This window comes from Entelurus aequoreus, linkage group LG19 (genome assembly GCF_033978785.1).
Source record: "Entelurus aequoreus isolate RoL-2023_Sb linkage group LG19, RoL_Eaeq_v1.1, whole genome shotgun sequence".
In the NCBI taxonomy this organism is placed as follows: domain Eukaryota; kingdom Metazoa; phylum Chordata; class Actinopteri; order Syngnathiformes; family Syngnathidae; genus Entelurus; species Entelurus aequoreus.
Genome location: NC_084749.1, coordinates 7,409,098 through 7,430,807, shown reverse-complemented (window position 1 = coordinate 7,430,807; position 21,710 = coordinate 7,409,098). Strand labels below are relative to the sequence as shown.

General features: G+C 29.1%; 1 protein-coding gene across 1 annotated transcript in view; it reads right to left on the bottom strand.

Annotated features, from left to right (window-relative positions):
• Window positions 1-21,710, bottom strand: part of LOC133635049 (fibrillin-2-like) — a 209,583-nt gene that overhangs the window by 44,629 nt on the left and 143,244 nt on the right. Inside the window, exons 29-42 of the mRNA XM_062027781.1 lie at window positions 21,095-21,217; window positions 20,890-21,015; window positions 20,697-20,822; window positions 17,691-17,813; window positions 17,173-17,295; window positions 14,369-14,494; window positions 14,175-14,297; window positions 13,986-14,108; window positions 9,412-9,573; window positions 6,361-6,429; window positions 6,173-6,298; window positions 5,986-6,111; window positions 5,761-5,910; window positions 3,827-3,898 (exon numbers count right to left, since the gene is read on the bottom strand). Coding sequence (XP_061883765.1) covers window positions 3,827-3,898; window positions 5,761-5,910; window positions 5,986-6,111; window positions 6,173-6,298; window positions 6,361-6,429; window positions 9,412-9,573; window positions 13,986-14,108; window positions 14,175-14,297; window positions 14,369-14,494; window positions 17,173-17,295; window positions 17,691-17,813; window positions 20,697-20,822; window positions 20,890-21,015; window positions 21,095-21,217 — 1,698 coding nt within the window. The remainder of the gene's footprint in view (window positions 1-3,826; window positions 3,899-5,760; window positions 5,911-5,985; window positions 6,112-6,172; window positions 6,299-6,360; window positions 6,430-9,411; window positions 9,574-13,985; window positions 14,109-14,174; window positions 14,298-14,368; window positions 14,495-17,172; window positions 17,296-17,690; window positions 17,814-20,696; window positions 20,823-20,889; window positions 21,016-21,094; window positions 21,218-21,710) is intronic.

The following is a 21,710-nucleotide window of genomic DNA, read 5'->3' as shown; positions in this document are numbered from 1 at the left end:
AAAATAATGTGTCTTGAAAATAATTTGTCTTCAAAATCAACTTTTACCTTGAAAATAATTTGTCTTCAAAATCGACTTTTACCTTGAAAATAATTTTTTACGTTGAAAATCAACTTTTACCTTGAAAATAATTTTTTACGTTGAAAATCAACTTTTACCTTGAAAATCATGTTTTGTCTTGAAAATCAACTTTTACCTTGAAAATAATTTTTTGTCTTGAGAATCAACTTTTACCTTGAAAATCATTTTTTACCTTGAAAATAATTTGTTGTCTTGAAAATCAACTTAAACCTTGAAAATCAACTTTTACCTTGAAAATCAACTTTTACCTTGAAAATAATTTTTTGTCTTGAAAATTAACTTTAACCATGAAAATCATTTTTTACCTTGAAAATCAACTTTTACCTTCAAAATCAACTTTTACCTTGAAAATCATTTTTTTGTCTTGAAAATAATTTGTCTTTTTTGTCTTGAAAATCAACTTTTACCTTGAAAATCATTTTTTACCTTGAAAATAATTTGTTGTCTTGAAAATCAACTTAAACCTTGAAAATCAACTTTTACCTTGAAAATCAACTTTTACCTTGAAAATAATTTTTTGTCTTGAAAATTAACTTTAACCATGAAAATCATTTTTTACCTTGAAAATCAACTTTTACCTTCAAAATCAACTTTTACCTTGAAAATCATTTTTTTGTCTTGAAAATAATTTGTCTTTTTTGTCTTGAAAATCAACTTTTACCTTGAAAATCATTTTTTGTCTTGAAAATCAACTTTTACCTTGAAAATCATGTTTTGTCTTGAAAATAATTTTTTTGTCTTGAAAATAATTTTTTTGTCTTGAAAATAATTTTTTGGTCTTGAAAATAATGTGTCTTGAAAATAATTTGTCTTCAAAATCAACTTTTACCTTGAAAATATTTTGTCTTCAAAATCAACTTTTACCTTGAAAATAATTTTTTACGTTGAAAATCAACTTTTACCTTGAAAATAATTTTTTACGTTGAAAATCAACTTTTACCTTGAAAATCATGTTTTGTCTTGAAAATCAACTTTTACCTTGAAAATAATTTTTTGTCTTGAGAATCAACTTTTACCTTGAAAAGCATTTTTTACCTTGAAAATAATTTGTTGTCTTGAAAATCAACTTAAACCTTGAAAATCAACTTTTACCTTGAAAATAAACTTTTACCTTGAAAATAATTTTTTGTCTTGAAAATTAAGTTTAACCATGAAAATCATTTTTTACCTTCAAAATCAACTTTTACCTTCAAAATCAACTTTTACCTTCAAAATCATTTTTTTGTCTTGAAAATAATTTTTCGTCTTGAAAATCAACTTTTACCTTGAAAATAATTTTTTGTCTTGAAAATCAACTTTTACCTTGAAAATCATTTTTTATCTTGAAAATCAACTTTGACCTTGAAAATCATGTTTTGTCTTGAAAATAATTTTTTTGTCTTGAAAATAATTTTTTTGTCTTGAAAATTAACTTTAACCATGAAAATCATTTCTTACCTTGAAAATCAACTTTTACCTTCAAAATCAACTTTTACCTTGAAAATAATTTTTTTGTCTTGAAAATAATTTGTCTTTTTTGTCTTGAAAATCAACTTTTACCTTGAAAATCATTTTTTGTCTTGAAAATCAACTTTTACCTTGAAAATCATGTTTTGTCTTGAAAATAATTTTTTTGTCTTGAAAATAATTTTTTTGTCTTGAAAATAATTTTTTGGTCTTGAAAATAATGTGTCTTGAAAATAATTTGTCTTCAAAATCAACTTTTACCTTGAAAATATTTTGTCTTCAAAATCAACTTTTACCTTGAAAATAATTTTTTACGTTGAAAATCAACTTTTACCTTGAAAATAATTTTTTACGTTGAAAATCAACTTTTACCTTGAAAATCATGTTTTGTCTTGAAAATCAACTTTTACCTTAAAAAATAATTTTTTGTCTTGAGAATCAACTTTTACCTTGAAAAGCATTTTTTACCTTGAAAATAATTTGTTGTCTTGAAAATCAACTTAAACCTTGAAAATCAACTTTTACCTTGAAAATAAACTTTTACGTTGAAAATAATTTTTTGTCTTGAAAATTAAGTTTAACCATGAAAATCATTTTTTACCTTGAAAATCAACTTTTACCTTCAAAATCAACTTTTACCTTCAAAATCATTTTTTTGTCTTGAAAATAATTTTTCGTCTTGAAAATCAACTTTTACCTTGAAAATAATTTTTTGTCTTGAAAATCAACTTTTACCTTGAAAATCATTTTTTATCTTGAAAATCAACTTCGACCTTGAAAATCATGTTTTGTCTTGAAAATAATTTTTTTGTCTTGAAAATAATTTTTTTGTCTTGAAAATAATTTTTTGGTTTTGAAAATAATGTGTCTTGAAAATAATTTGTCTTCAAAATCAACTTTTACCTTGAAAATAATTTTTTACGTTGAAAATCAACTTTTACCTTGAAAATCATTTTTTACCTTGAAAATCAACTTTTACCTTGAAAATCATGTTTTGTCTTGAAAATCAACTTTTACCTTGAAAATCAACTTTTACCTTGAAAATCATTTTTTACCTTGAAAATCATTTTTTGTCAATTAACTTTTCAAGTTAATTTGTCTTATTAACTTAAAATTAATAAGATGAATTAATTAAGAAAAAAAAAATATATTTTTTTTATAATAAATTTGTCTTAAAAGAGTTAATAAGACAAATTAATTAAGAAAAAAAGAAATTTATTTTTCTTAATACATTTGTCTTATGAACTTTTTTAAGTTAATAAGACAAATTAACTTGAAAAAGTTATTTTTTTAAAAGTTATGACAAATTAATTAACAAAAACAATATTTTTTTTCTGAACTACTTTGTCTTATTAAATTTTTTAAGTTAATAAGACAAATTAAGTTAAAAAAAAATTTTTTAAGTTAAGACAAATTAATTAAGAAAAAAAATGTAATAAGACAAATTAATTTAAAAAAAAAAGTTTTTCTTAATTTTTCTTAATTAATTTTTCTTATTAACTTTTTTAAGTTAATAAGACAAATTAACTTTAAAACTTTTTTTTTTTAATTAATAGGACAAATTAATAAAGGAAAAAAGTTAATAAGACAAATAAATGAAGAAAAAAAGTTACTAAGACAAAATGATTAAGAAAACATATATATTTGTCTTATTAACTTATTTTCTTAATTAATTTGTCGAATTAACTTTTGTTTTTGTTTTTTTAAATGTTTTTCCTTAAGAAAAAAATATATTCTTAAAATTTTATTTTTCTTAAAAAAATAAAACAAGATTCTAAATGACATTATTATTGAGTGAATTTATCAAATGTCAAACAGCGACATTTTAACATATTTTAAACTTACACAGCAGTGTTTGTTATCCGTAGATCAAGCGCCCCCTAAAGGCCGTCAAAAACATCAGTTTCTCAGCTGTGGTCGCCATTGGGCCGCAGCGTGACTCAGTTGTAATACACTTTTCCACCACTTGTGGCGGTAATGACAAACTCAAACAAAGAGAACAAGGCTGGAGCTTATAAGTCATAAGAGAAGTTTCTCAAGCGCAAAAAATACGACTACATTTTCATTTGCACTTTTTTTTAAAAAGCATGTATATTATTATTATTTATTAACTTGGTTAGAATTTATTCATTTTAGCACTGTATAATTGTTTTTAAATTCATTTTTACATATCAGTCCCTTCTTTTGCAGTATATTAAGTCATCAGCCTTACCAAAGCCTGGATAATAATCTTTGTGATGAACACATCATTTGACAAGTGGAGTGTGCACAATGTGATGCCACAAGGTGAGGCTCTTACCCACGGGCTTGCCGGTGTGGATGTCGATGATGAAGCCGGGCGCTTGGTTACCACACAGCAACTGGTACTGGGCTGAAACACAAACAAAACGTCTTAGCTTGGTGCTAATTTACATTGGACTTGCCATAGACAGGCTACTATTAGCGAGAGCAATTTGACATGGCAATTTCAACAAACTTGGTAATGAAAACTACAACTAAAATGAATGTTTTTTTGTGGTCTCAAACTGAGCCCCCTAACTCCACCCAACCCCATAAGAACTTCCTGTTCTGTACACCCCCCGGAACTGGATATTGTATGTCTCTTCTTCTGTACTGAAAACTCATTTTGTTGTACTTTTTAATTGCAATGAAAGTAAAGTTACATTTTAAACAGCTGGTGTGTAATACGTACAATACTTACAGTATAAACACTTTGTAGGACGCAACATACACATTCCGCTTTATAGAAAGTTACATAAATCAGACACTTGATAGCCTGTACTAGGGGTCTCCAACCTTTTTGACTGTATGTATGCATATATACATACATATATGTATATATATATGTATATATATATATATATATATATATATATATATATATATATATATATATATATATATATATATATATATATATATATATATATATATATATATATATATGCTCATGACGAATGATGCGGACACTTTTGTTTCTTCCTTGGAGACTGAATGTGCATACAAGGAAAAAAAACTTCAGATTTTAGGCGAATAAAGTCATAATTTTAGGATATTACAAGAAAAAAAAAAATCTGAATTTTGAGGTGTGATTGAATAACAATTTTTTTAATTTTACTTTTATATTCCTAGAATAATGTAGAAATATTATTAGAGAACAATGGTATGGTTTTAGGTGAATAAAATCATAATTACCAGAATAAATAAAACAAATTACAAGAAAAATAAATCTGAATTTAGGGCTGAAGTATTTTTTTTATCGGAGTTGTTATTCTATTTTCCCCACAGTGGTATTTATGAACAACACTAACCTATTTATTATTATCTATGCTGGAGAAAATTATTATTTTGTGTTGTGGACTCAGACTCACACTTTATTATGACGTGTGTTGTGGACTCACCCTCACACTTTATTATGTATATATATATATATATATATATATATATATATATATATATATATATATATATATATATATATATATATATATATATATATATATATATATATATATATATTTATATATATACATACATATATGTATATATACATATATATATATATATATATATATATATATATATATATATATATATATATATATATATATATATATATATATATATATATATATATATATATATATATATATATATATATATATATATATATATGTATATATATATATATACATATATGTATGTATATATACATATATATATAGGTGTGATTGAATAACATTTTTTTTAATTTTACTTTTATATTCCTAGAATAATGTAGAAATATTATTAGAGAACAATGGTATGGTTTTAGGTGAATACAATCATAATTACCAGAATAAATAAAACAAATTACAAGAAAAATAAATCTGAATTTAGGGCTGAAGTATTTTTTTTTATCGGAGTTGTTTTTCTATTTTTCCCACAGTGGTATTTATGAACAACACTAACCTATTTATTATTATCTATGCTGGAGAAAATTATTATTTCGTGTTGTGGACTCACCATCACACTTTATTATGACATGTGTTGTGGACTCACCCTCACACTTTATTATGACGTGTGTTGTGGACTCACCCTCACACTTTATTATGACGTGTGTTGTGGACTCACCCTCACTGTATTATGACGTGTGTTGTGGACTCACCCTCACTGTATTATGACGTGTGTTGTGGACATTCCGCTTTATAGAAAGTTAAACAAATCATACACTTGATAGCCTGTACCACTCACAGGTAGCAGGTGTAGGACAGGCCTCGCACGGCTTGTTCCAAGCCTTGCCCACGTTGTAGGCACAGCAGCACATCTTCTTGGTCATGTTGAAGGACAGCTCGTTCTCGCACGTGTCGTTGAAGTTGCGGTAGCAGACGCTCTTCCTCATGTCTGTAACGCACAAGGCCGTCACCGTCGCAGCTCCCATACGAACGGAAACAGGTGCGAGGAGGTGCGTCACGTTACCCATGCAGTTGTTGCCGCCGTTGACCTGCATGTACTCGGGCGGGCACACGCAGGTGTAGTTCCCCAAGGTGTTGTAGCAGGTGCCGGGCCCACAGATGCCGATGTGGGCGGTGCATTCGTCGATGTCTTCGCGGTTAGAAAAAGGTGAGTAAGCCTCCGACTGCAGGAACAACCCGGAGGTTCTTACCTTCGCATATGCGAGTCTCCACGTTGAGGTAGTACCCTGCCGGGCACTCGCACTGGAAGCTACCGAAGGTGTTGACACAGTTGCCACCCTGGCAGAGACCCGGAAGCTCCTGGCACTCGTCGATATCTACAGAGGTCAATCCAACGTCAGGCTAAGCGTGGATATGTAGGTGTGGGTTTGTGGCTCACCTTCCAGGATGACGGTGATGGGGTTGGGTCTGAAGCCCTCTCCTCCAGGACAAAGGGTCCTATACTCGGCTGTGAACGACAAAGAAAGGCCCGTAGGTATTCGATCACTTGAAGAATATCTGTGATTTAAAAGTGTACGCGGTAGAGGTATTCCAGTTTGATAACGGGTCCTACACATCGCTAGATAAAACCTGTCCACCTGTCCCAGGTCCTCAAGAAGTGCAACCAACCAAAGGGGGAGAGAAGGTACAACCCAGCAGGCACAAGACGTTGAAGCAACGTTGAGAACTTGTTGAATGAGGTCCTGACTTTGAGCAACTCAATCGTAACATGCTTGTTACTGACGTTTAATCAATGTCGGGTTGTGATGTTGAAATGTGGTCATTTCCCAACCAATATTCTACTAAACGTTGAAACAGCATGCTTTTTGATAAATAAATGATAAATGGGTTATACTTGTATAGCGCTTTTCTACCTTCAAGGTACTCAAAGCGCTTTGACACTATTTCCACATTCACCCATTCACACACACATTCACACACTGATGGCGGGAGCTGCCATGCAAGGCGCTAACCAGCAGCCATCAGAGGCAAAGGGTGAAGTGTCTTGCCCAAGGACACAACGGACGTGACTAGGAAGGTAGAAGGTGGGGATTGAACCCCAGTAACCAGCAACACTCCGATTGCTGGCACAGCCACTCTACCAACTTCGCCAAATCACGTCCACATCACAGACATGCTGACAACTCTCCAGACAATGGCGTGTGTTTTGTTTACATCCGGTTTCCGTAGCGCGGTTTTCAGTGATCAAAGTATTTTGGTGTTCAAGTTTTCGGTACATCACTCGTCAATAGTGCGCAAATAATAGGCTGTAACGACCAGGTAATGTTAATGATTTTTTTGACAACGTTTAATCAATTTAATGCTGTAAAAACACATTAAATTTCACGATATTACCGAACAATATGTCGTCATTTTTACAGTGTACAATTTAATGGGTAGCCTGCTTTGAAATCAGAAGTCAAGCAGATAAAACATATTTCTATATTGACAAAAACAAGATTTAATATGTATGATAATATATTTATTGCATTATTAGATATTTAAGTTAAAAAATGAGGGGATTGCATGGAGTACATTATACATCTTTACTCCTGGAATATGGAACTTTATCTTGATCAACAAAAAGGCTTTAAATTTTGTTACAGTATTTAAATTCATGAATTATTTTTGATTTATTATTAGTAGTAATATTATTTATTATTATTATTATTATTATTATTTATTGTATTAGTTTTGCATAAAATGTATGTATTTATTTAAATTAATGAATTATTTCTGATTTATTATTAGCAGTAGTATTATTTATTATTATTATTATTATTATTATTATTATTATTATTATTATTATTATTATTATTATTATTATTATTATCTATTGTATTAGTTTTGGATAAAATGTATGTATTTATTTAAATCAATTAATTATTTTTGATTTATTATTAGTAGTAATAGTATTTATTATTATTATTATTATTATTATTATTATTATTATTATTATTATTATTATTATTATCTATTGTATTAGTTTTGGATAAAATTTATTTATGTATTTATTTAAATTAATGAATTATTTTTTATTTATTATTAGTAGTATTATTCATTATTATTATTATTATTATTATTATCTATTGTATTAGTTTTGGATAAAATGTATGTATTTATTTAAATCAATTAATTATTTTTGATTTATTATTAGTAGTAATAGTTTTTATTATTATTATTATTATTATTATTATTATTATTATTATTATTATTATTATTATTATCTATTGTATTAGTTTTGGATCAAATGTATGTATTTATTTAAATTAATTAATTATTTTTGATTTATTATTAGTAGTATTATTCATTATTATTATTATTATTATTATTATTATTATTATTATTATTATCTATTGTATTAGTTTTGGATAAAATGTATATATTTATTTCAAACAGCCTTTTAAAAACTCATGTATTTCCTCTTTTTTTTTTTTTTTTTTTTTTAATCATTTCTAATAAATGTTTATATTTTATTTAAATCATCTATGTTTTTTTAATGATCAAATAGCCTTCAAAAACTCATGTATGGTCTTTAAAAAAATTAAAAAATAAATAAACAGTTGCATAATGTGTTCTATAACTGAAATTCTGGTATCGAGACAGACACAGCCTGAGACACATTTTAAAAATACTATTACAAAAAAAAATTGGAATAATGACTAATTTTTTAACACTTTTAGTCTGATTTTTTTTTATACTGTCATTGTTCAAAAAATAACAATGAATCAAAAGCAATGTTGTTATGAATAATTTACTTATTTTAAAGCTCCAATTCCTTGACATGAAAGATTCCATTTTGAAAAATGTGCAGCTGAGAGGAACAAGCTGTAGAAAATGGATGGATGGAATTTTAGGAAACAAATTGAATTATTTGTGTTTTAGCCGTAAAAAAAACCATGGTTTTCTTTGGAGAAAAAAGGGCATAAAACGTTAAAAAAATATAGAAGTTATGGCAACGGATGAATCAGAAGTAGATATTTAGATATTTAAGTGTTTAAAGTGAAGTTAAAATATTAATATATGACTTATATTTAACATTTTAATTAATGACTCATACCCTTTTTGGTCATTTGGACATTTAACATTCACCAACATTGAAAAAGAGCATAAAACATAATTATTAATATTTTTTTTAAGTATGTATTTGTTGCATTAATTAGATATTTAAGTTTAAAAATGAGGCAATTGCATAGAGTACATGTATTTTTTTTCTGTCAAAATGAAAAGAAAGAGTATATTTAGTAAGACAAAATATAGTATTTCCAGGCTTTTGGGGGCCAAATAAAATGACGTGGCGGGCCAGATCTGGTCCCCGGACCTTCAGTTTGCCCTAAACCCTGACTTAAAGTCGATGAAACTCAGGTTTCAACAATATTGGTGACAAAACATGCAGAAACCAGGCACCGTCTATTCCAAATGTTCTAGAACAGGTCGGGGTGGTGCTTACTTGAGTTGGGGGCGGGGCACAGTTCACAGGGGTTCCCCCAGGCTCCTCCCAAAGAGCAGCAGCACGACGCTCGGGTCACGCCCACGCCGATCTCGGCGCTGCAGGAGATTCCGCCGTCGCCGCGTGCCAGGATGTCCAGGAAGCAGTTCCCCACCCGAGTATCTGAGTGGGACACGTTCATTCAGTCGGTAAAAAACGCTGCTATTTTTAGTTAGCTTGATGCTAACCTAAATTGGATTTCCCCATACACATGCTATTATTAGCATTAGTGATTTGACATGGCGATTTCAACACCTCCAAATTTGTTCATGATTAACTACATTCCTCCAAAAAATAGATACACAGCTCTGATTAATTTCTATATTACTGAAAATAAAACTGGTTTTGTTTGATAAAATTCTACCCAAACATTTAATAAAGTCAAATAAAAATAAGGCAATAAGAGAAGTATCCAACACATCTTTTTTTCTAAATAAATCTGTACAGCAATTTTTTATTTTTAATAATTATAATTTGAATTAAATATGCACATTAAATGTGCCATTATTTGTTTTAATATAATTTATTCTAAATTCAAAACAATTCTCGATTCAAAATCAATACTTTTTTTTTAATAACACTGGGTGCCAGTTCTATGATTAACTACATTCCCCCAAAAAATAGATAAACAGCTCTAATTAATTTCTATATTACTGAAAATAAAACTGGTTTTGTTTGATAAAATTCTACCCAAACATTTAATAAATAAGGCAACAAGAGAAGTATCCAACACTTCTTTTTTCTAAATAAATCTGTACAGCAGACATGATCATCATCTTGCATTTTTATTTATTTTCTTAAGTTGATTTTTGATTAATCGATTAAGAAATGTTACAAATATGAATTTTGATCAATCTGAAAATCAATCCCCCCCCCCCCTTAAGGGATATACTACAGAGCCCCTAAAGGGACATGGGGAAAAAAAAATGTTTTATATTTTTTTTTATTAAATTTTTTTTTTTAGACTGCTTGTGCGCACGAGAAACTTTTAATAAAGTTATAAAAAAAAATACTAATTTTTTTTTTAGACATGTATCTCGTGCGCACAAGAAAATATCTCGAGATACATGTCTAAAAAATTTTTTTTTTTTTATTATAATTTTTTCAATTTTTTTTTATAACCTTATAAAAAGTTTCTCGTGCGCACGAGATACATGTTCAAAAAAAAAAAAAAAAATTCTTTTTTTAAATTTTTTTTCTATATCTATAAAAAGTTTCTCGTGCGCCCGAGATATATGTCTTTAAAAAAAAAAAAAATTATATATATTTTTTTTCTATAACCATAAAAAGTTTCTCATGTGCACGAGATACATGTCTAAAAAAAAAAAATGTATACATTTTTTTTAATTTTTTTTTAGAACTTTATAAAAAGTTTCTTGAGCGCACGAGATACATGTCTAAAAAAAATAAAATAAATAAATAAAAATTTTTTTTTACACCCCTAAGAGATATACTAAGGGACATGGGGGGAAAAAAATGTTTATAATGTTTTTATTACATTTTTTTTTTAGACTTCTCGTGCGCACAAGAAACTTTTAATAAAGTTATAAAAAAATAAATAAAAAAAATTACACATTTTTTTTTAGACATGTATCTCGTGCGCACGAGAAAATATCTCGAGATACATGTCTAAAAAAAATTTTTTTTTAAATTATAATTTAAAACATTTTTTTTTATAGCCTTATAAAAAGTTTCTCATGCGCACGAGATACATGTTTTAAAAAAAAAATATATATATATATATATATATATATATATTTTTTTTTTCTATAACTATTAAAAGTTTCTTGTGCGCACGAGATATATGTCATAAAAAAAAAAAAAAAAATAATTATATATATTTTTTTTCTATAACTATAAAAAGTTTCTTGTGCGCACGAGATACATGTCTAAAAAAAAAAAATTATACATTTTTTTAATTTTTTTTTATAACTTTATAAAAAGTTTCTCGTGCGCACAAGATACATGTCTAAAAAAAAAAAAAAAAAAAAAATTATCAATTTTTTTTACACCCCTAAGGGATATACTAAGGGACATGGGGAAAAAAAATTTTTTATAATTTTTTTATTTAATTTTTTTTTTAGACTTCTCGTGTGCACAAGAAACTTTTAATAAAGTTCTAAAAAAAAAAAAAATTTAATTAATAATTTTTTTTTTTTTTTAGACATGTATCTCGTGCGCACGAGAAACTATCTCGAGATACATGTCTAAAAAAAATAACTAAAAAAAAATTACACTTTTTTTTTCTATAACTTTATAAAAAGTTTCTCGTGCGCAAGATACATGTCTAAAAAAAATTTAAAACATTTTTTTTTTTTTTTTTTAATAACTTTATAAAAAGTTTCTCCTGCGCACGAGATACATGTCTAAAAAAAAAAATTATAATTTTTTTACCCCCCCCCCATGTCCCTTTAGGAGCTCCGTAATATACAGATGGATCCGTCCTCCCCTTATGTGTAGGCCAGGCTGCTTCACAGCAACAGACATGGATACTGACACCTAGTGGCCAGTGTGTATCACTACATTAAATCACCATCTATTAGTGGGGACCCATCTCTATTAGCTGGGGTCCAAAAAACTAAAAAAACGATACCATAGATTCGACTAATCGTCAACTATAGGCAACATCTCCCACAGAAATGGTCCGATACTGATCGGTGGCAGATCGATCAGCCCATCCAGAGTTGTCAATTTTAGAGGTCCTCTGGTCCTGTTCCTAGAACTCTCGGTAGGCAGAAATGTAAGGATGGACATATTATTGTATATATATATTTTTTATTTTTATTTTTTATTTTTAATAATTGTAATTTGAATTAAATATGTACATTAAATGTGCCATTATTTGTTTTAATATAATTTATTGTAAATTCAAAACAATTCTCGATTCAAAATCAATACTTTTTTTTTAATAACACTGGGTGCCAGTTCTATGATTAACTACATTCCCCCAAAAAATAAATAATTCTAATTAATTTCTATATTACTGAAAATAAAACTGGTTTTGTTTGATAAAATTCTACCCAAACATTTAATAAATAAGGCAACAAGAGAAGTATCCAACACTTTTTTTTTTCTAAATAAATATGTACATCAAATATGATTACCTATCATCTACATCAAAAATATGATTTGCCTAGGTGGCTGGACAGGACATATTGATTTTTTTTTTTTTTTTGAAAGTCGATTTTTGATTAATCGATTAAGAATCGTTACAAATAAGAATTTTGATCAATCTGAAAATCAAATTTTTTTTACACCCCTAAGGGATATACTACAGAGCCCCTAAAGAGACATGGGGGAAAAAAAATGTTTTATGATTTTTATTTTTTTTATTTTTATTTTTTAGACTTCTTAAATAATAAAGTTATAAAAAAAAATTTAAATTTTTTTTTTTTTTTTTAGACATGTATCTCGTGCGCACGAGAAAATATCTCGAGATACATGTCTATAATTTTTTATTTTTTTAAATTATAATTTAAAAAAAAATTGTTGTAACTTTATAAAACGTTTCTCGTGCGCACGAGATACATGTTTTAAAAAAAAAAAAAATTATTTAAAAAAAAAAATTTCTATAACTATAAAAAGTTTCTCGTGCGCACGAGATACATGTCTAAAAATAAATAAATAAATTATTCTTTTTAAAAAAAAATTTCTATAACTATAAAAAGTTTCTCGTGCGCACGAGATAAATGTCTAAAAAAAAAAAAAAAAAATTACAAAATTTTTTAAATGTTTTTTATAACTTTATAAAAAGTTCCTTGTGCGCACGAGATACATGTCTAAAAAAAAAAAAAAAAAAAAAAATTATCAATTTTTTTTACACCCCTAAGGGATATACTAAGGGACATGGGGAAAGAAAAAATGTTTACAATTTTTTTATTAAAATTTTTTTTTAGACTTCTCGTGCGCCAAGAAACTTTTAATAAAGTTATAAAAAAAAAAGTTTTTTAAATTAATAATTTTTTTTTTGTTAGACATGTATCTCGAGATACATGTCTAAAAAAAATAACTAAAAAAAATTACAAATTTTTTTTTTCTATAACTTTATAAAAAGTTTCTCGTGCGCACGAGATACATGTCTAAAAAAAATAAAAAAATTATAATTTTTTTTTTTTTTTTAGAACTTTATAAAAAGTTTCTCATGCGCACGAGATACATGTCTAAAAAAAATATATATATAATCCCCCCCCCCCCCCATGTCCCTTTAGGGGCTCCGTAATATACAGATGGATCCATCCTCCCCTTATGTGTAGGCCAGCCTGCTTCACAGCAACAGACATGGATACTGACACCTAGTGGCCAGTGTGTATCACTACATTAAATCACCATCAATTTGTGGGGACCCATCTCTACTAGCTGGGGTCTAAAAAACCAAAAAACGATACCACAGATTCGACTGATTGTCGACTAAGGGCAACATTTTTCCAATAAGATCCCGAGTTGTCAATGATACTTTTAGAGGTCCTCTGGTCCTGTTCCTAGAACTCTAAGTAGGAATCTCTGGTATTTCTCTCCTTAGAAGGGGACTGACTCACCTACGCAGCCGACGCCAGTGGGGTTGAGCTCAAAGTCGGCGGGGCAGTTGCACAAGTAGCTCCCCGGCGTGTTGACGCACAGCCCGTTGATGCAGTTGACGGGGTCGGCGCACTCGTTGATGTCTGCGGTGCACACCCCACCGTCACACTCAGACTTAGACACACTTTAATTGTAGATGACAACGTCACCTGTGCAGTTTCCTCCGCTGCGGTCCAGTTCGTAGCCGTCGTCGCACACGCAGCGGAACATGCCGGGAAGGTTCTGGCACGTTCCGAAGACGCAGATGTTCTGGAAGTTACACTCGTCGATGTCTGCGGCGGGAGAGAGGAGACCGTTAGCTGGAGAAGGTGTTCCCGGGGGAGACGGGGGTGGAAGCGCACACCTTGACAGGCCTTGCTGTCCTCGGTGGGGGTGAATCCCATCTCGCACTCGCAGCGGTAACCGCCCGGGGCGTTGAGACACTGGCCGTTCTCGCACAAGTTGACGTTGTCGGCGCACTCGTCCATGTCTGAGGGCGAAGGAAGGAGACATCGTCACGCTCACTAAAGGAACTGGTACGAGAGTCGGATGGTATCCCGACTACCAGGACATCCACTGACATGAAAGCAGGTATCGCTCTTCTCAACGAGCAGCGGGTGATGTCGTAGGGAGGCCCCTCCCCCTTTATTTATATATATATATATACACATATATATATATATGTAAATACATACCGTATATATGTATATATCCAATATATACATGTATATATACATGTATATATACTGTACATATATATGTTCTTTCACTTTTTTGTTTTAAGTTTTGATCATATGTATATATATATATATATATATTATATAATATATATAGATATATGTATACATGTATACACATATATACATATACACACATATATATATACATTTACATATTTACATAAATATATACACTTGTATAATGTACTTTTACATTAACTATATTATTGATACATTTGATCTATACATTTAATTAATGTTATATTTAATTATGAAATTATCATTATCTATTTTATGATACCCCAATTTTATTATTCTGTAGAATAATTCATTTTATATATCTATATCTATATTTTATATATACATATTTATATATATATATATATTATATATAGATATAGATACATACATACATACATATATACTCATATATATGTATATACAGTATACAATACTGTATATATATTTAAAATTGTATATACACACACACATATATATATGAAATATGTCACTTGTTTGTTTTAAGTTTTGATTATATGTATATATTATTTATTTTATATACTATATATATATATATATATATATATATATATATATATATATATATATATATATATACAGTACATATACACACATGTATATACATACATATAATTACATATATACATGCATATATACTATATAATGTATTTTTACATTAACTATATTAATGGCACATTTAATCTTCATATTTCATTAAACTTATATTTAATTATGAAATTATTTTAAAAAAAAAATATATATATATGTACATTTAATTAATAAATGTTTTCAATATTTTAACAATTTAATTTATTATTTATTTCACCCAATTTTATCAATGAATTATATATTTATAGGCTCCACCCCCGCAACCCAGAGAGGGACAAACGGTAGAAAATGTATGTATATATATATATATATATATATATATATATATATATATATATATATATATATATATATATATATATATATATATATATATATATAATTATTTTATTTTTTTAATAATGTCATAATTAATCATAATTTGAATTAAATATATACATTAAATGTGTCATTAATGTATTTAATGTAAAAGTACATTTAATTAATTATTTTTTTCAATATTCTATAATAATAATTGACTTTATTATTTATTCCATGATGTCCCAATTTTATTATGTTGCAGAATAATTATTTATCAATTAAAGTGTTTATGTCATCATTTTAACAGTTATTTATTTTTGTTTCACAAACATGTCATGAATTTATTTTATCAATCACGCTCAGCTGTCAGAGGCCGTGGGCGGGTCCTAACACCTGATTGGTTACCACTTCTGCCAGAGAAGCGGAGTGGTCGTGGTCGAACGTGTGGAAATAATATTATATAATTTAACTTCTACATGCTGTGGGTCAGCAAGGTCTCTACCAGCAACCCCTCCCAAAGTTCCAGACTTCCGACCAATCACTGGACTAGTTTGGTTTTAGCCCCGCCCACTGACTTTGCCGGGCGGGTTTGCCGGATGAATAAATTCATGGAGCAATGACACATATGTTCATGTACTAATTATTATTTAATTAATGAATAACCCAAATATTTAAATAATGTATTAAAATAATTAAAATATTTAAATAATTTATTAAATAATTGTACTTTTACATTAAATAAATTAATAACCCTTTTAAATTAAATTCAATTAAATAAATTCTTGGAGCACTGACACAGTTTCATGTACTAATTATTATATAATTAATAAATAATTAAAATATTTAAATAATTTATTAAAATAATTAAATAATGTAATAAATAATTGTACTTTTACATTGAATAAATTAATAAACATTTTAAATTAAATTAAATTAAAATTAAATTAATAACCCTTTTAAGTTAAATTAAATTAAATTAAATTAAATACATTTATGGAGCGCTGACACATAGGTTCAAGTACTAATTATTACTAATGATTATTTAATTAATAAATAATTAAAATATTTAAATAATTAATCAAATAATTAAAATATTTAAATAATTTAGTAAATAATTAAAATATTTAAATAATTTAGTAAATAATTAACATATTTAAATGATTTATTAAATAATTAAAACATTTAAATCATTTATTAAAATAATTTAAATATTTAAATCATGTATTAAATAATTGTACTTTTACATTAAATAAATTAATAACCCTTTTAAAACATTTATGTATTTAATTTCAAATATTATGAATTCATGAAACTTTAAAGTAATTATATAAATACATATCTATTTATCTTATTTTGTCCCATTCGACCCGCCACATATTCGCTTGTGCGCTTTTTTTTTGTGACTCACTCCCCAACTTCCTGTGTCCCACAACGGCCATTACGTGCACATGCGTCCTGGCCAATTATGCAAATTCGACGATGATGTCATCATGTAAAAAAAAAAAAAAAAGGGTCTCACCTGAGCAAGAAAAGCCGTCCCCATTGAAGCCCTCCTTGCAGGCGCACCTGTAGGATCCCGGCGTGTTCACGCAGTCCGCATTGAGGTTGCAGTTGTGGTCCTCCGCGGCGCACTCGTCCTGGTCTACACACACACACACACACACACACACACACACACACACACACACACACACACACACACACACACACACACACACACACACACACACACACACACACACACACACACACACAAAGTTACCTTCAGTCCATAAAAGGGATAATTAAGTTCAAGTTAAAGTACCAATGATTGTCACACATTTGACCCATCACCCTTGATCACCCCCTGGGAGGTGAGGGGAGCAGTGAGCAGCAGCGGTGGCCGCGCCCGGGAATCATCTTTGGTGATTTAACCCCCCCAATTCCAACCCTTGATGCTGAGTGCCAAGCAGGGAGGTAATGGCTCCCATTTTTAATAGTCTTTGGTACGACTGGGCCGGGGTTTGAACTCACGACCCACAATTCCAGCATACTCACCCACACACTTGATGCCGTCTCCCAGCCAGCCGTCCCGACAGCGACACTTGAAGCTCCCGGGGACGTTGATGCAGGCGGCGTGCATGTCGCAGTTATGAGCGCCGACCTCACACTCGTCAATATCTGCAAATGTAAGAATTACTGATGAATAAAATGAGATTTAAGTGATGACGAAGGGCAATACTTATTGTAAACAAAGACTAAAAAGTGTCTCCTGGGGGGTGTGGATCTTGGGGCACCTGACGACTGGATTGGAGTAACGATTCCTGGGGTAACGATTCGATTCAGAATCGATTCAAACCGATTCTTGCAATGTATTATTTGGTAAAATAATATCAATGAAACTTTTTAGGTTACAGGTTAGAAAAGCGGCTTTTGGTTGCATGGAGATGGCCTAAAAACATATTAAAAATATATATATATATATTTAAATAATTGATTGAATCAAAACAATTGATGAAAAAATTATAAATATATATATGAAAAGTATATTAATATATTACTTATTTTTACCATTTTAACGATTGGGACCGTTTTGGGTCCTCGGGACCTCTAACATTCACCAAAACTGAAAAAGAGCAAAAAATAAATAAATAAAAACAAAAATGTTATGACAACGGATGGATTTGAAGTTAATCCACAGATATTTAAGTGTTGAAAGTTAAAAAAAAAATATATATATATATATATATATATTATATGACTTATTTTTTTAACACTTTAATGATAGGGACCCTTTTGAGTCCCCGGGACCTCTAACATTCACTAAAATAGAAAACAGGCATAAAACACAAATGTTTTGGCAATGGATGGATCTGAAGTTAATCTATAGATATTTAAGTGTTGGGGAAAATATAATAAATAATACATAATAATAAATAACTTATATTTAACACTGTAATTACTGAGACCCTTTTGATAGGGACACTTTAACATTCATCAACATTGAAAAAGGGCATAAAACGTTAAAAAAATAAAAACATTTATGACAACAGATAGATCTGAAATTGATCTATAGATATTTAAGTGTTGAAAGTAAAAATAATAAAAAAATATATATATTTAGTTTTAAAACTTTAATGAGTGAGCCCCTTTTGTGTCCGAGGGACCTTTAAAATTCACTAAAATTGAAAAAGGGCCTTAAAAAAAAATTTAAATAAATTTTTTTTTAAATTTATGGCCACCGAAATTTAAAAAAATTAAAAAATACAAAATTTATGGCCACCGATATTAATCTATATATATTTAGGTGTTGAAAGTAAAAACCAATAAATACATGACTTACTTTTGAAAATTCAATGACTGAGACCCTTTTGGGTCCCCGGGACTTCTAACATTCACCAAAATTGAAAAAGGGCCTAAAAAAATAAAAATAAATAAATATAAAATATTATGGCCACCGGAAAAAAAAAAATTAAAATAATGTATGGCCACCGAAATAAAAAAAAATAAATAAAATAAAAATAATGTATGGCCACCAAAATTAATGTATAGATATTTAGGTGTTGAAAGTAAAAATCAATAAATAGATGACTTATTTTTGAAAATTCAATGACTGAGACCGTTTTGGGTCCCCGGGACTTTTAACATTCACCAAAACTGGAAAAGGGCCTAAAAAAATAAAAATAAATAAATATAAAATATTATGGTCACCGAAAAAAAAATAATTAAAATAGTGTATGACCACCGAAATTTAAAAAAAATAAAATTAAAAAAATAATGTATGGCCACCGAAATTAATCTATAGATATTTAGGTGTTGAAAGTAAAAATCAATAAATAGATGACTTATTTTTGAAAATTCAATGACTGAGACCCTTTTGGGTCCCCGGGACTTTTAACATTCACCAAAATTGAAAAAGGGCCTAAAAAAATTAAAAAAAATAAATATAAAATATTATGGCCACCGAAAAAAAAAAAATGAAAATAATGTATGGCCACCGAAATAAAAAAAATAAAAAATAAAAAAAATAATGTATGGCCCCCGAAATTAATGTATAGATATTTAGGTGTTGAAAGTAAAAATCAATAAATAGATGACTTATTTTTGAAAATTCAATGACTGAGACCGTTTTGGGTCCCCGGGACTTTTAACATTCACCAAAATTGGAAAAGGGCCTAAAAAAATAAAAATAAATAAATATAAAATATTATGGTCACCGAAGAAAAAAAAAATTAAAATAGTGTATGGCCACCGAAATAAAAAAAAAACAAAATTAAAAAAATAATGTATGGCCACCGAAATTAATCTATAGATATTTAGGTGTTGAAAGTAAAAATCAATAAATAGATGACTTATTTTTGAAAATTCAATGACTGAGACCCTTTTGGGTCCCCGGGACTTTTAACATTCACCAAAATTGAAAAAGGGCCTAAAAAAATAAAAATAAATAAATATAAAATATTATGGCCACCGAAAAAAAATAAATTAAAATAATGTATGGCCACCGAAATAAAAAAATAAAAAAAATAAAAAAATGATGTATGGCCACCGAAATTAATGTATAGATATTTAGGTGTTGAAAGTAAAAATCAATAAATAGATGACTTATTTTTGAAAATTCAATGACTGAGGCCGTTTTGGGTCCCCGGGACTTTTAACATTCACCAAAATTGGAAAAGGGCTTAAAAAAATAAAATAAAAAAATAAATAAAATATTATGGTCACCGAAAAAAAAAAAATTCAAATAGTGTATGGCCACCGAAATTTAGAAAAAATAAAATTAAAAAAATAATGTATGGCCACCGAAATTAATCTATAGATATTTAGGTGTTGAAAGTAAAAATCAATAAATAGATGACTTATTTTTGAAAATTCAATGACTGAGACCCTTTTGGGTCCCCGGGACTTTTAACATTCACCAAAATTAAGGGGAGCCCCAAAGAATGCAATATATATTGCATTGGTTTTGAAAAGGTAAAATATCAAAATGGCCCCAGCATGCTTTCATTTTTCAGTGTGCTTCAGTGACCCGCAGGATTCTCACAGAAACAAAGTGCGAGTTACCTGTGCACCCTGTGGATCCCTTCTTGACAAAGTATCCCAGCTGACAGTGGCAGATGAAGGAGCCCTTGGTGTTCTCACAGTCGCCATGGAGACAGATGTTGGGGTTCAAATCGCACTCGTTCACATCTGTGCATGGGAGTAGACACGTTATGGACGGACATTTTATTTATTTTTTCCAGTTTGTTCCTCTCACCGATGCAGGTCCTCATGTCCATGGAGGCCATGAAGCCGTCGTAGCACAGGCAGCGGTATTCCCCGGGAATGTTGGTGCACTGGCCTCCGTCGCAGATGTCCGGCGTCTCCTCGCACTCGTCGATGTCTGAGCAAAAAAAAAAAATGGCGTCGGAAATCTTTCCTTTTCGAAGAACGGGCGTGAGGAGGAGGAGGAGGCGGCGCACCTGAGCATGTCCTGAGGTCGGGCATGAGAGCGTAGCCTTCGCTGCAGCTGCACTCATAGCTCCCCTCAGAGTTGGTGCAGTGGGTCTCACAGCCGCCGTTCATGATGGTGCACTCGTCGATATCTGGAGGAAACTAATTATTACCGGGCCATCCAAATAGAGCTAGTGTCGAAGATCAATAATGTACATGGTATTTGTCTTTTGATCAAAGGTTACTCTCCAAATGGGTTACTTTTGCAATTGATGCTGTATTACTACATTTCTCGAAGGTTTAACCCAAAACATTCATGTTCACAATCACATAGAGTTTGTCCCTTTTTTCTGTCCTCTAAGCAGCATAGACTTGCTTATCTGTTACCTTAATGTTATTTTTAGTATATATGTGTATGTATGTATGTAAATATACACGCATTAATGTGTATATAAATATATATAAATATATATACATATATATATATTTATATATATATATATATATATATATATATATATATATATATATATATATATATATATATATATATATATATATATATATATATATACATATACATATATATATATATATATATATATATATATATACAGTACATACATAAATGTATACATATACATA